The following is a 15,238-nucleotide window of genomic DNA, read 5'->3' on the forward strand; positions in this document are numbered from 1 at the left end:
CTCCTCTTACTGAAGTCACCTCTCATTTTCCCTAGAGAGGTTGTGGACTCCCCATCCCTGGAGGTGTTCAAGGCCAGGCTGGAGAGGGCTCAGTAACCTGGTCTAGTGGAAGGTGTCCCTGCCCATGGCAAAGGAGTTGGAACTAGATAATCTGTAAGTTCTCTTCCAACCCTAACCATTCTATGATTCTAGGATATTCCTGTGGCATAATGTTCACAGGGAGGCACTCTCAGATGGGGGCAGAGCTCAAATTAGAGGAGCTCTAAGGACTTGTAACCAAACTCCTGACAGTGATTTGTATCTCATAAACAGGATATCACAGTATGGCATCTAGTGCATATTCTGCTTCTTTGTTAAGTAAAGAACATAGGGAAGGAGTTTTTCTTTTTAAAACGTGTTTCTCTTTCTGGTCCCTTTGATTTGAGCTTTCTTTAGTACCAAAGTTTGAGGAAGGAGAGAAAGGGAAGAGAAACCTCCAGAGGCTGCAGGAAAAGGAGAAAGAGTAATTTCTTACTATGCATCATGGAGTAGAGATAAGGCTGACAACCCCTGCTAACAGTGGGCTCTGCTTTCTTTCCACAGTCTCCATTGAAGATATTCGGGATGTGAGGTCAGGCCATAAAACAGAAGGTATGGAAAAATATGCCAAGGATGTCCCAGAGTATCGCTGCTTTTCCATCATCTTCAAAGACCAGCGGAAAAACCTGGACCTCATTGCAAGTTCAGAGGATGATGCCAACCACTGGATCTCTGGCCTTGGGAAAATCATAGCCCACAGCAACTCCATGAACCAGAAACAGAAACTCCAACAGTATCCTTTGCCTTATACAGTGATTAATCACAGACAAAGATGCACTTGTCTTTCCCTGTGGGTGGAGATAGTAGACTAACCTCCTTTTTTCCCTGTTGGCCCTGGGGACTGTTTGCTCTCACACTGATTTTGCACCCAGGCAAGCTCCCTGGTTTCCAATGCTTTTTTTCCCCTGTTTTACAGTGATACCAGCAAGAGTGGATTCAGGCTTAATGTAGCTCCTTAAGCAAAGAATTGCCTCTTTCATGGAGCTCCAGATAAAACAATCATTATTTTTTGTGTTCTTCGGGGGTCTGTTTCACTTGTATTGCAGTAAACTCCAGGACAGGCACTTCTTGGCAAGGCATGAAAAGCCTGTACTGTTTATCATGTTTCTCAGTAATACAAGGCAAGGGAACTGATTCTCCTCTTCTGACTGCCAGATTTACTCTGGGGTAGCTCCACTGACTTTAGTGAAATTACTCCTTATTTGCCTCAGCATGGGAGGAAGTTTTGCCTGAAAAAGTTTGCAGTGGCTCTAGGGACAATGCAGAGATCAGAAAGGAAGAGGAGCAGAGCAGGAAAGGAGAGTGAACTCGTTATGAAATGGAGAGTGAGTTAGTTATTGGGTGAAATCTTGGCTCTGCTGAATTCACAGGGAATTTTCCCTGGGGCTGCATTTCACTCATTAAGTTGCTTTGCAACCATGGGTCTCACATATAAAATGAGTGAATATCTGTGGATGTAGTTTTGGATGGATTTTCTGCAGTCCCTGTGTGTCCAAGACCCTGACTGTGGCATCCAAACCTGTTGGCTGATTTCACCCTGATTGACAGAGCTGCAGAGTCGTAAAATATTAAGTTCCTTTGAGCTTCCCAAAGACAGGCATCCAGCTGTCAGAGAGGAAAACAGGTATCACTCTTAGTGAGAGGAGGCTGTGTGAGCTTCATGGCTTGTTCAACATCAAAGCATGTGTGGAGAGGAGGGGAGATGCAAAACCCTTAGCTGAGAAAAATCACAAAGCTGGAGTCAGAGCCTGAGCGGGCACCAGGGAGTCTTGCCCTCAGTCAAGGCTTCACTCCATGTGTGTTCCCTGCTGGGTAATAATGCACTGATGGTGAAGGAGGTGGTGCTTAAATTCTGAGCTTTCATCAGACTTTACTCTTCTGTGGATTCTCTGAAGTCTAATAAGCACTCCACGACCATAGTGTCTTCAGACTCCATTAGTTCTGATGTGCATGGGTTGCTGTGTTTATCTCCTGCACTGTGTCTTTTTGGATGCTTTTTCAAGCTCTGGACTGTAAGGTCATTCCTCAGCCACCCCACAGTGTGTAGGGGAAAATCTGGGCACTATAAAGTTGTCCCTGGAGTGTGTCAGATTGCATATATTGCTGAAAAACTTCCCTGTAAGAAAAGACAAGATTGTTAAGGGGGGAAAAATAACAATGACATTTGCAAGGGAAGAAGGCTGTAAATTTCCAGCATGGAAAAGTGCCTCTCTGTCTTTGGAAAGCAGGATCTAAGCTAAATAGGGTGGGTAGGCAAACCATATTTCTGGAAGAGTAATTACCGTGCAGTGCTGGCTTCCAATCTGGGATTGTCTCAGGCCATTTAACGTAACCTGGAATTACAGAGCAGCATGATTTCTCATTTGAAATTTGATGATGTTTAATTAAAGCCTGGGATTTTAAATTTAGTCTGTCTTCACTGGGTTTGCTTGGTTGCGTGGGCTTACTCAGATCTTCCTTAAACCTCAGGAGTGTTCTCTGCATCCATCAGCAGAGTAGGGGAAGAGTGTCCCCTGCCTGTCCCCCATGACTGGAGAATTGCCTTGCAGTGTATCTTTTCCAGCCTCCCAAACCCTTGCTAAACAAGTAAGGAATGTGCAAGTTTTTGAAAACAAGTATTGAAAGCAAAAACCCTGCTAGTTTCCAGTGAGGCTTTTTCAGTTTATTGTATGATGGAATGGCCTGTGGTAGTAAGAGAATAAGTTCAGTGTCTTATGTGTCTTTCCAGTCCTATATTCTTACATAGATAAAACTTCCACATGCTTGATGGGCATTTCTGATGTTCTTATACATACAGTTCTGTTTTATTAAGCCTCAGATTCAACCCTGCAGCAAGCTGGCATAGGCTATTTAGCAAATATTGCAGGTATGTGTGCAGGGAAGGTTTTAGATCAGAAAATACAGAGGACTTTTCATTTGAGCAGTATGGCACTGTCTGCTTCGGTTCTGGGGTTTTTGTATGAGCTTTTCTTCTGGTTTGAAAGCACTTACCAGAAGTTTTGCAGCATTTCTGTTCTGAGCACATTCATGGGATATCTGCCAGATGGTTTCAGTCATCCCTCTTTGGTTTCTAATAGAAAATGGTAGCCCTGGAGCTGGCATATCCTTTAAAAACAAGAGGCAGGAAGCAGGCTCTCTCTGGATGGATACAGCTTTTTCCTAGTCCACCCAGGCCCACATTAGGCACGTAAGGTGAAAGGAAGACCCACAGCCAGGGCTGAAAAATGGTGTTTGTATCAGATGCAAAGAATTTCAGTTGAAGTGCTTAGTTCGTCCAGCTCCTCTAAAGCTTTCTCAAAGCTCAGGGAATCCAGATGGATGGGGAGTTTGGGTGTGTTGGGGTCAAAATGCTGCTATTTGCTGAAAAACAGGCTGTAGCCCCAGGTTTTTTTACTCTTCTTTTTCTCTCTTTGCTGCTTGTCCTTGCAGTGAGAGGGACCACTGTGTGCCTGGGCTCTTCCTGGGCTCTCTGGCTTCCCTCCTGCATTTCTCAGCCTCCCAGGAAGGGATGTAACAGGAAAGCATCCTCCATTCACAGGCAGAACCCAGGCATACTCTTTTGCAGATGCATTTACTGCCCACATAATGCCTTCCAGAGTCGACTTTGGGCATATGCGTGACTTCTGGGTGCTCATGATCAGTGAAAGGAATGCAGACATTTAAAAAAATGGTGGGTTTTTTACAGTGATTAGTTAGTGTTATCCAATCCTGCAGCTCACCTCTGGCTGTGGCAGACTGGATTTCCTCTTGGCTCGCTGGAGTTGGGTGTTACTCCAGCCTGTTATTTTTAGGGAAGGCTGTGGGGGCAGCCCCTGAGGTGCAGGTTGGGTGTGAATGGATGGCACCACTGTGGGCACCACATTGACAGTCTGAGCAGACCCTTTGGAGCACAGCAGGTGGAGGGGGTGTTCTGCACCCCAGGATGGATGTGGTGTGCTCCCAGCAGAGCATCCTCTGCTCATGGGAACTTCATGACTCAAACTTGGTTTTCTGGGAAGAATCGGTCCAAGGCAGACCCTGTTTCAGGGCCCTGGAGTGTCCTTGGGAGCTGGGGAAATGTAGCTTCTCTTTATTTTGGTTTCCATGCCTAAAGAAGGGGAATATTAATATTACCAGGCTAAGACGGATGCAGGGTGAAGTCATTGCTTAGCACCTGCCAAGGTTTTTAAAGACAGAAAGTTCAGCTTTCCATGAGACAAACAATACTTTCAGTTTACACATATCTCCCTCATTAAGAAATACTTGAATGTCGTGGTAGTTGTGGTGAACGCTCTGATTCAGGATTATGTTTACAACCCCTAAGGCTGTTAATGCCCTTTTTTGGGGTCACTTTGAAAGGCCCAGTTAAAATGTTATGGTACTCTATGCCTCAGCTGGTATTTGCTAATCCTGAGCTTTACCTCAATTAACAGTCAGATTGGGCATTTTTTTGAAGATTTTATTTAGGGTGAGTTTGAAGCAATGCTTCCTATGAAAGACGTGGAAGGTTACATACATGGACATCAAATTTTTACTGTATCATTTTTACTTTGATCATTTTTCTGTTGAAAAATATATGTTTCTCTGGATGACCTTTCTTACTTGACAGTAAAGCAAATTAGACAGTCAGTACCATGATGCAAAAAGCATGGGGTTTTGTTGTTTAAAACTGCAGTGTATCTCAACATTATTTTCCTAAGAGAGTGAAAGAAAATGGGAGCCCCAGTTTAAATTATCTGACATCACATTAAAAGGCTCATTTTTATGGCAATTACTCCAGATCCGTAGATATGCTAAAGTTATTATAAACCAAGATTTTATGAACTATTGTCACAGTCCAACACAGTAATAGACCCTGTGCATTTCATGAGGGGAAGCCAAGACCCACAAAGTTTGGTTTGACTCTGATCACCACAAAGTTTTTAGGATATATAGGTGGAAATCCCTCAAAATACACAGAAGCTGAAGGTGAGATCAAAAATTAATATTAATGCTTCTTTTGGAGAATCTCTCTTCAGTATTCACCATGATATACTGAATATTGACCAAATCCATAACCATGAGTTCACCAAGCTCCTCTTGGGAGCTCTTTTCATTCTTTCCTTTATCCCCTTTTAACTGTCTGGAGTAGAATGTACTTTCTGTCATAAAAGAGAAATCAGACCGTTTCTGGCTGTGGCCAGAAACTCCTACAGGGTAAAGAGAGCTGGATCCAGCCTTGGCCAGATGGTGAAAAGCTTCTCCTGGGTCATGATCACTTGTATCACAGCACATTTTCCTTCTGCCAAAGCACCATTTTGCTCTTCCAGAGCAGAAGGTGAGATGATGTCAGCTGTTCAGGGGTAGCATGCTGATTTACAGCAGCTGGATAGATAGGTGGTTCAGAGCCTTTAGAAGAGGATTTCCCCCCCTGCCATGTGCAGCAGAAGGTTGATATTTAGGCTAGGCACTGACCTGGAAAGATTTCCTTACATCACCCTGCAGCTGGATTCACACCTGCTTGCGGAAGGCTGATAAAAACAAAGACAACAAGATGAGCTTGAAAGAGCTTAAGAACTTCCTGAAAGAAGTGAACATTGAAGTTGATGACTATCATGCCAAGGAGATTTTCCAGGTAATGACAGCAAGCAGATAAAGTGCTGTTGGCTGAGGTTAAGGTTTCCCACAGTTTTAGCTTGAGTTGGAGACTCAAGTGAGGTCCTAGCTAATGTGAAGTCCTAGTGTCTTTTCTGGTACCAAGAAAGGACTCTCAGTTTTCAGTGCTCAGCATATTCCCACTAAGTTATGCCAGCAAAATGCTTTTGAGTAAGGTGTGTTAAGATCTGTCTTCACTGTTGCTGCCCAATTTTGCCATGATGCAGGAGGTGAGATGCAAACATGGATAATGTGAGAAAAAGGGAAAAGCAAAATTCAAGTGCAGTTTGAGTCTGAGGTGTTTCAGGAGTTCTGTGTGCCACCACCAGTCTGGCTAAGTCTGGCTGAAATTTGTTTGGTTGCAACTGTGAACCCACATCCCCACCTTCTCAGAGGAGGAGGGTAACAAGTGACAGGTATAAACAAAAAGAAAGTGCAAATTAAGTAAAAAACCTGCCCAGATTTATGATAGATACGTAACATTGCACCCAAGCCTGGACCAGTCTGGTTGATTTAATACTCCCAAGGCATATTTAATCTGGTCAGGGATGTGCACTTTTAAATTCTCACAATTCGACTTGCTGGCTGAGCCTATCAGAAGATAAGAAAGGGATGAAAATTTTTCAGTTGTTAAGCTTTTGGTTTCTCTCTAAAGAATCCATCCTGCTGAGGTGAGATAAAATATCTGGATAATTTCCAAACTTTCATCCTGTCTGAAGCAGGATTTGAATTCATGGGTGTGCGGTTTCAGAAATGCTTTTTCTGATCGGCGTTAAACATGTGGGTGGTTTTGGGCACGGGCAGTAGTTCTCCTGCTCCTTCCTGTAAGCAGATAGCCTTCCCCGAAAGGAGGTCCAAGTTTCCTAATCCTTACTTTATGGACTCTCTCTGGTAACTCTGCAAGAATTGGGGGAAGGTCATCAGCAGATCTTAAAGAATTTCTGCTTGCAAAATCTTACAGATGTGCTGCCTGCTCTGGCAGTACTTCTTTTTTATAACATCCATTCTTTATTCTCTGCTTAGGAAGAACCTGGAAGAATGGAAATAAAGCTAGAAATCCTCTGATTTAGGTGTCTCCAGTGCAGACATCTCCATTGGAAGTAGTCACCAACATTTACCCTGCCTTTGCAGTCTTTGCAGGTCAGACCAATAGAGATCAGAGTATGATTCACTTCATCCTAAAGGATACATCTCCCATATGTCAGATGAATCACTCCCTACATCTTCAAACATCAAAAATATGAAAAATATCCACCTTTTATTTATTTGTTTATTTTAGAGGCATAAGCTCCTCATTTAATGAACCTCTTGCTGTCACAATAGTTACAAGAGAGCTCTAGGAGAGGAAACAATGAAGTTCAATTCTTTTTGCTTAAGGACTCCTAGTAATTATTAAACCTTGATTCAACCCATCAAAATGCAGCCAGCTAGTTGAAGTACCCTCATTAGGTGTGTAATTGTTAAGTTTCCTGTATAGCCACTGGAAGAAGAAGCTCTTTAGAGGTTAATTCCGATCTCCTGAGGGCTGACCTGCCTCCAGGAAGGGTCTGTCTTGCTCCTAAAGCAATTACATTTTCAGTTTACATCCTGCCTCAACTTAGATAGACATTACGGCCTATTAAAAGGATGATCTTTCTGCCTTGGTGAGTTTTTCTTCATTTAGTCAGAGGAAGGAAGGGTGATCAGGGGTTCAAGACAGGGATACAGGGCATGTTTTCATATTATTCTTGCATTTCATCATAAATGATGTGTCCACATCTAGGTTTTAGGCACACCTGAGTAAGACATATGCAATGCAGCCAGAAACCATTCAAGGCTCCTCTTTTTGCTCACTTCATTTCAACCTGAATATTCATTCTGGGGCATTAGAAAGGTGCATCTTCTGGTGGGCCAAGGTTCATTCAGAACTTATGGTTTGTGATCCATGTTTTGGGTTGTCATTCTCTTTCTAATTTGGAGCTCTTGTATCCAATGGACTATGATGACAATGCTCTTGTCCTGTTTTCATTACACCCTTTAATTTCACAACCTTTAGTGAAGAAACTTTCCAAGGCACATCACTTAAAATGCCAGTTTTCTGGAAGTAATATGTCATTTTCCTGTCATGTCTTAAAGAAAAGAACACCTCTAATTCATGACACAACCTCAAGTCTCCACCAGTTGCTTTCCCTCTTTATATTCCTTTTGCAATTGCTAAGCATCACGCTCAGCTTAGCTTGAGAGATCTTCCAAAGCCACAGCACAGGATCATAGTCATGGAAGGCAGCAAGGAAAAGACAGTTCCTGGACTCTCAGGCCTAATTTGTAGCCATCTGGAGTACTGAGCATGTCACAGGTTGTCCTATCCCTGAGATGAGCCCATAGCTTCTCGTCAGATTCTGAAGTAAGACAAGTTGAACTTTTTTATAGTTGCTTCAGTTTGTAAAAGCTGCACATTATGATTATTACCCTTGGTTTTATATATGCTCCATAAACAGAAAATGAAGGACTCTGGTCAAGATTTGCAGGGGATCAAAGTCCCTCATTATCATCTTGCTTGGTGCGCTGCCAAAGCCACCGTGGCCATCACTGAGATCATTGGCAGAGAGGCTGAGATTAGTATCATGACTGGTTAAACTGAGACATGCATTTTGGTCATAAAATCCAGGAAAATAGCACTGTCTGTCATCAGGGATCAAAGGTATAAAACAGTTTAATTCCTCTGGTTTGACAAGATGAAGATTTCTGCTAGGAACAAATAAAAAAATTAATACCAGGATTTACCACAGAAAAAATTGTCATTTCTGATGAAAAATTGAACCTGGAAGTATCTTAAATAAACTGGAAACATTTGTTATTGGAAAAGCAGTTGTCCTTTATGGAAACACTAACACACACATCTCAAGCTCCTAATATTTCATGGTCAGTCAAGTCCTTGGCTGTGGTGCTGTGTCAGAGCTGTTATCTAGTGGAAAGGTTCAAACCACAGAGGAATGCAGGGGCATGGAGAATTTGAATTACAGCTTCTTGAGATGATATCTGATTTGAAATTTTGTGGAGATTTTGGTACTTGGTGAGTTTTGGATTTGAATGGAAAGTTTCCATGGCAAGATGAATTTTTTCATACCTAAACATGCACCTGTTTAGATGGATTTTTTTCATACCTAAACATGCACCTGTTTAGCAGTTGTGTTTCTTTGAAGTTAATTTTGATGCCATCTTTGCAACCAACCCTACTACTAGCCTTGATGGCCTCTCGAGGCCTGAGCCACTGAGGTCGAGGGGAAGGTTTTTTTCACTTTACTGGATTTTAGGCCACAGTGTCTATTGATAGTTTATGAGAGTTAATTGTTCCTCTTGAGATCAAAAGTTGCATTCCTCTTGAACCTTGGTTTGTGGTTAGATTATCTTGAGCTGTCCTTCTAACTGAAGGTTCGCATGTACACCATGTGATGGAGCTCAAGGCCACGCACACGTTCACCATGTGATGGAGCTCAAGGCCACGCCTGGTGCTTTTGAGCACATTGATAATATGAGTAAATAATAGTAATTGTAGCTGTTGTAAGACTGTTGGCCTTGTCAATGAGAACCATTGTCATTGACCAAGTGCTTCTCATTCACTGGCCAGTAACTCTTTCCAATTATTTTGTGTTCTGCGTTGTGTAGCCCTGGTGCAGATTACGGCTGGCGTATGCCAGAAGGAAAGAAGGTTTTCACTCCTTCTCCCCTCTACGTTTACAGCACTGTGACAAGTCCAAAACAGAGGCTCTGGAGGATGATGAGATAGAGGAATTTTACAAGATACTGACAGAGAGGAAGGAAATAGACAACATCTTCCAAATGTACTCAGACGCAGAAGGGTTCATGTCCTGTCAGAACCTGGTGAGGTTCCTGTATGAGGTGCAGCAAGAAGAAGATGCTGTTATTGCCGCCCCTGCCTTAATTCAGAGATATGAACCCAATGAAAGAGGTAGGTTGGAAATCCTCACTGGTTTGCTTCAAAATTTTGCTTTTTTAATGAACTCTAAAGTATGTTGCTGCCACTTTCTTCTGCAGCCATGTGCCTCATTTTCTCCTCACAATTGCTTCTAAAACACCAGTCTTCTAGGGAATCCTTATCAGCATTAGGAGAGGAGGGCACAGGAGAGCCTGGAAAACATTTCTATTCAATTTTAGCTTGGGTACAACCATGCAGCTGGAGAGGAATTGATACAGAGTTGGCTAAAGGATGATGAAAATCCTGAGGGAAAAGCTCTGATGGCTTATTCAAATGACGAGACCTCACATGGCTTTTCAAGGTTGATAATGGGGCAATATTTCTGTTCTCCAGAAGTTGGAATGGCAGATGGCCTTAAACATGGGCACCTGAAAAGCCATTGGGTGATGAGAGCTGTGAGTTGAGGGCCAAGAAGGTAAGAGCTGTTTAGGAGAGCAATCACAGAACTGTCTGTCTGCTCAGAAATTAAGTGAATTATTGCCTGGAGCACCTTGGAGGACATATTCAAGAAAACAATTCAGGATCATGGGCTGGTTTTGCACTTTTGTTATTCCTTCAGGAGAGGGACAAGGCTTTCCAACTGTCAGACTTCAGGATTGGACTGAGATCTAGGTCATTCCCTCAAGATGGGGAGAAATCAATTTGACCCCAAGGTAGGGGGTATTTTTGCATTTACTCTTTGTAGATTACATATGCATTGGATAATTGGAGACAGGGTTTATCTGGCTTTCTTTAGACATCTGACAACTCTGTGTTGGCATGAAGGAAGCTTGAAATGCTCAAATGGAGATTTTTATACTCTAAATCTCAAGAGACAGATGAGGTAATTGCTGTCTTTGACACTTTTAAGATGTTATCGAGGACAGTAAGTGTCATAAAGAGCAAAGCTTGTGAAGGGGCCTTAAAAGCATTTTCAGGCAGCTGAAGCTGTCATCATCATCTGAACAGCATCAGTGTCTTTGCTATTAGCTGAATGCCTAGGGAGCATGTTTTGTCTTTGAGATCCCCTGGAGAGCAGCAGGCATCATGGTGAAGATGATGGCACAAACTTCTGGTGTCAGATTTTCAGTGTGGGATTTCTGTCTATTTCTCTGGCAGCCAAGAGGGGTAATGCCATGACCAAAGATGGTTTCCTGATGTACCTGCTGTCTGATGAGGGGAATATATTCAACTCCTCCCACCGTAAAGTATACCAGGACATGACTCAACCTCTCAGTCACTACTTGGTGTCATCCTCGCACAATACCTATCTTATGGAAGACCAACTCACAGGTCCAAGCAGCACAGAAGCCTATATCAGGTAAAGTATGTATGTGTGTGTATTTATGAGTGTATGTGTGTTTTTGTGAGTGTGGGACATTAACCTCTTTCTTACAGAAAACGTAAGGTGCATCTATACTGCTAGATGCAAGAGGATGAAGCAGCAGTCTCCCACCCTGAGACTAGGTAATGTAAACTGGCTGATGTTCACATCAGGGTGATCTGTTTCTAAACCGAATTGGCCGTGCCCCCTTTTTCATAGCACTTTGACCTGAGTCTCTGCTGGGCCCCATGCGTTGTCCACCTGACTGTAAGAGGTATAATTACTACATTTGAGAGGAGTTTAAAATATCTGCAGTCGTGTGGAGGCTGGATTGCAGCCCTCTAGCAGGGTGCTTTCAAAGTATGATGCTGAAGGGGGTATATTGCATTCCCCAGAATATGGCATGAGAGAGTGCAAGGAGCTTACAAGGTACAAAGATTTCTGGGATAGAGCTGAAGGTCTGTGTAGGGATCAGGAGACAAAATGATGCGTACTATCATGATGCTTACACTCTGCACTACCTATTGGGATAGCCCCTGGCATGGACTGTCCCTGCAACCATGTTGAGGTTTATTTTGGAGAGACCTAGTTGGAGCAATCAAAAAAATAAGTAAGGATGTGAGCTGATGGAGCAGTGTGGGTGATCAGGAAACTTATGCCTAGTCCCTCTTTAGCAGCTGAGATACTCCCATAGGTTCCCTGGACAGAACATTAGGTATTGCCTACTTCTGCCTTAACAGTGACTGCTGTCTGATACCTCATGGCCAGATGAGTGCAGTGACCTTTACTAACTTGCACAACTACCTTACATTACTTCTGCTATCACCTGTGCTTTTATCAGCTGAGACAGTGTTTTCTTCAAGTCAATGACTGCAATTCTGTCTTTGTTTATGACCTTCCTGATTCTTAGGAGCAATGACTTTCTAGACTCACAAGGTCAAAAGTGTAAAGAGTGAAATCTGGCACAAGTTGCCCCATCCTTTGAAGTATTCAAGCCCAGGTTGGATGGGCCTCTGACCAACCTGGTCTTGTGGAAGGTGTCCCTGCCCATGGCAGGGAAATTGGAACTGGATAATCTTCAAGGTCCCTTCCAACCCAAACTACTCTATGATCCTATTGCAATGAGTTAAAGGAGTTACTGTAAAAGAGACAAGATCACCTCCTGGACAGATAAGGGAACCTACATTTGGAAGTAAATTAAAGTATGAATATGTAGAGGTGAGAATTTCAAGTGGAAATTCAGTCTGTAGACTCAGTTTGGGAAACTGGTCCTCAGCAGTTTCCCCAGCTCTGGTGGAGTTCCCACAACTCCCTCCCTCACAGCTCTGATGATTCGTCTCTCGTGTAATATCAGATCTAGGTGAAGAAATCACATCATCCAGGCTTTGAGACCTGGCTTCTAAGCCTGACTGTCTTACTGTCATTCTTCCAATGCAGCCATTCTTGATTTCTTTTCACTATCTTTGGGGAAAGACCTGGGGCACAGTTGGGACTGTCCTCTCTGATCTGGCACTCACTATGTCTTCTTCTTTGAATAATTCTACCTTGGACTTCCACTGCCTCCTTTCTCAGATCCTACTGTGCTTTCCTTGCTCAACCTTGAGCTCTCTTTGCTGATGCTGAGTTCTCCTGATCCTATCCTTTCTCCATCTGCTTTCCTGTTTTTCCAAGCTCCTTTTTTCTCCCTTGATGCTAAACTTCCTGTCAGTCTTCTCAGGCAGTACCTGTGCCTGATGTACCCTCATTTTGAGATGGAGCAGAAGGTTTAGAACCCAACCAGGTTCCTTCTTTGTTTCCAGAGCCCTCACCAAAGGCTGCCGCTGTGTGGAGCTGGATTGCTGGGATGGCCCTAACTCAGAGCCCATCATTTATCACGGCTACACTCTCACCTCCAAGATCCTCTTCAGCGATGTCATTAAGGCCATCAAGAACTATGCATTCAAAGTAAGGATGAGGGACCCTCTAAGAATTCTCAGGTTGCACAGTCCAGGACTGATAGTATATCTCTGCCCTCTCAGCAGAGAGACTAAACAGTGAAGGCTTCACCTTAGCATTTCTCATGGGGACAAATTGTGTCCTGTCCAGGCATCCATGCTCTATTTCCTGCAGAGATCCATTCCTAGGAGTTGCTGGACAGGCAGAGCACAATCTGAGGTTGAGTTTGAATCTGTACCAGCACAGCTGCATCCTGTGCTGCAGGACTCCACTGCAATGAAAATAATGCCCAGTATCTTGACAATTCCTGGAGGGAAATGCAAACAAACCCCTCATTTGTGTGGCTTAGATTTCTCAGGGTCCATTTCTAGTTTAGAGGAATCCATGTGCATGTTTTGGATGCAAAGGACTGCTTCTATTCTGATTTTAAAGGAATTAGCAAGTCTGGAGTCATGTATGGCAGTGCTGGGCCAGCAGCTTTCAGAAAACATTGGGTCTGTCCAGACTCACTGGACTTTCTGCTGTTTTCTTCAGTGCACTTGGGAGCTGGTATCAAGTTTCCTTTTGGGGTTACAAAGGAGTGACAGTGACAATGCCTTCAGCCCACAAAATGACTTGGGGGACACAGGGAACAAGATTAGGCCTATGTAGGAATGGAGGAAGGATTCATATCACCTAAGGATTTGAGGAAACCCAGTGATTTCAAAGCCCTTTTTCCAGTCCTTGCTCTGAGGTTGGAAGGTGCTCTGACCCACAGTGCACGGGGAGAATGGAGACACAGGGAACCTCATCACAGTGCCCCAGAAAGTCTGTGGGAGGCATCCTGATTCATCCTGGTGCCCCATCCATTGGTCATCATCTCTTGAAGGCATCAGCAGAGATCTGAGTAGCTACTGCACAGTTAAATTTGTCCATTTTTAACACATGCTTATTTTAGCAGAATACTAGATCCTACTGTATGACACACTCATTTCCAGAAAAAACAACATTGGGGTTTATACCAACTGCTATAGACTTGTGATATTGCAGAGATCACTGATGATGTATGTTGCTGTCTTGTTCTAGACCTCACCATACCCTGTTATCATCTCCCTGGAGAACCACTGCAGCGTCGACCAGCAGAAGGTCATGGCTCACCACATGACAACAATCCTGCAGGACATGCTCTTGGTTGCCCCAGTCGATGGAAACAAATCCCAGTTTCCCTCCCCAGAGGTAAGCAAGGCCACTCTAGCACTTTTTGCCTTTTGAGAGTGGGACAAGAGAGGTTTGTCTTCTTTCTGACTGCAAAGCATTGGACAATATGCCTGAGGGCTGGTGGGAGCTGCACTTGCTGAGGCATAGAGATTGTCTGTGGGCAGTGGTGGAATGAAAATTAGGAATATCTAGAGTGGCCTGTGCACATCAAGTACAAAATACCCTGTTGGTCCTTCTTTGTTGTCTAAGGTCTCCAGGTGTTTTGTGCGATGCTTAGGGATGCAGCATATGCTCCCTTCCTCCTTTAATGCCTCATAATGTGTACATCCAAATTAGGAAACCATGAGATCCATTGCTGAAGGTCCAGGTTGGAAGGACATCTGCGATTGCCCCTCAAAACTCAAGGGGAAAACCAGTACAGGTAGTCTTAAAAGTATATCAAACATGAAGTATCCTCCCACTGAGAGTGACCTGCGTTGGTGGGGGTGGAGATGTCCATGGAGGACGGGGAGTCAAGAGGGTGCCTGGAGATGCCCATGAATCAGGGCAGCTGTCAAGCTGGGAGCTGAGCTCTGACTCTGCAAGGGGAAGAATATATACAGCCCTCAAGAGTGGACCACCACTATAAAATCATTAGCTGACAGTTAGAAAAAATGGAAAATGAAATCTTGATATGAAAAAAAAAGTTTCTGCAGCAGAAGCCAAAATGAAACATTCACCTGTTTCCATCCACTAGATTTGTGTTTTCTTTCTCTCTTTTCTCTCAAGCACTTTACAGAAACAGGCTTCTGTGTGGATAGCTGCAGTTCCCTTTAAATTGCATTTCTTTGCTAAAGAAATGATTTGCGAAAAATTGGATGCACATGCCTAGCCAGAGCTGGAAGGAGTTTGTGGGTGGGATAAAGATGACAGTCAGCAGGGGAGAAAGGAGAGGAAAGCAATCCACCCAAAATATCTTCTGTATTTGTTCTCCCTCTCCCTTTTTCTCTTTTCCCTTTCTGACTTTCTCCTTTTCTTTGGGAGTGTCATGCCTTGCTTGATACAATGCCTAGCACAGAGGGAACCTGCTCTGGGTTGGTCCTTAGGCACCAGGGCAATAAATTAGCGTGAATCATAATTTTTAATGCTGCTGCTTC

The 15,238-nt window shown here is 43.6% G+C and overlaps 1 protein-coding gene across 1 annotated transcript in view; it reads left to right on the plus strand.

Moving 5' to 3' along the window:
- Positions 1-15,238, plus strand: part of PLCD1 (phospholipase C, delta 1) — a 44,711-nt gene that overhangs the window by 15,854 nt on the left and 13,619 nt on the right. The window contains exons 3-8 of the mRNA XM_009079609.1: positions 583-811; positions 5,542-5,671; positions 9,412-9,640; positions 10,766-10,967; positions 12,770-12,914; positions 13,971-14,120. Coding sequence (XP_009077857.1) covers positions 583-811; positions 5,542-5,671; positions 9,412-9,640; positions 10,766-10,967; positions 12,770-12,914; positions 13,971-14,120 — 1,085 coding nt within the window. The remainder of the gene's footprint in view (positions 1-582; positions 812-5,541; positions 5,672-9,411; positions 9,641-10,765; positions 10,968-12,769; positions 12,915-13,970; positions 14,121-15,238) is intronic.

The sequence above is a fragment of the Acanthisitta chloris genome, unplaced genomic scaffold, assembly GCF_000695815.1.
Source record: "Acanthisitta chloris isolate BGI_N310 unplaced genomic scaffold, ASM69581v1 scaffold1548, whole genome shotgun sequence".
Lineage (NCBI taxonomy): Eukaryota > Metazoa > Chordata > Aves > Passeriformes > Acanthisittidae > Acanthisitta > Acanthisitta chloris.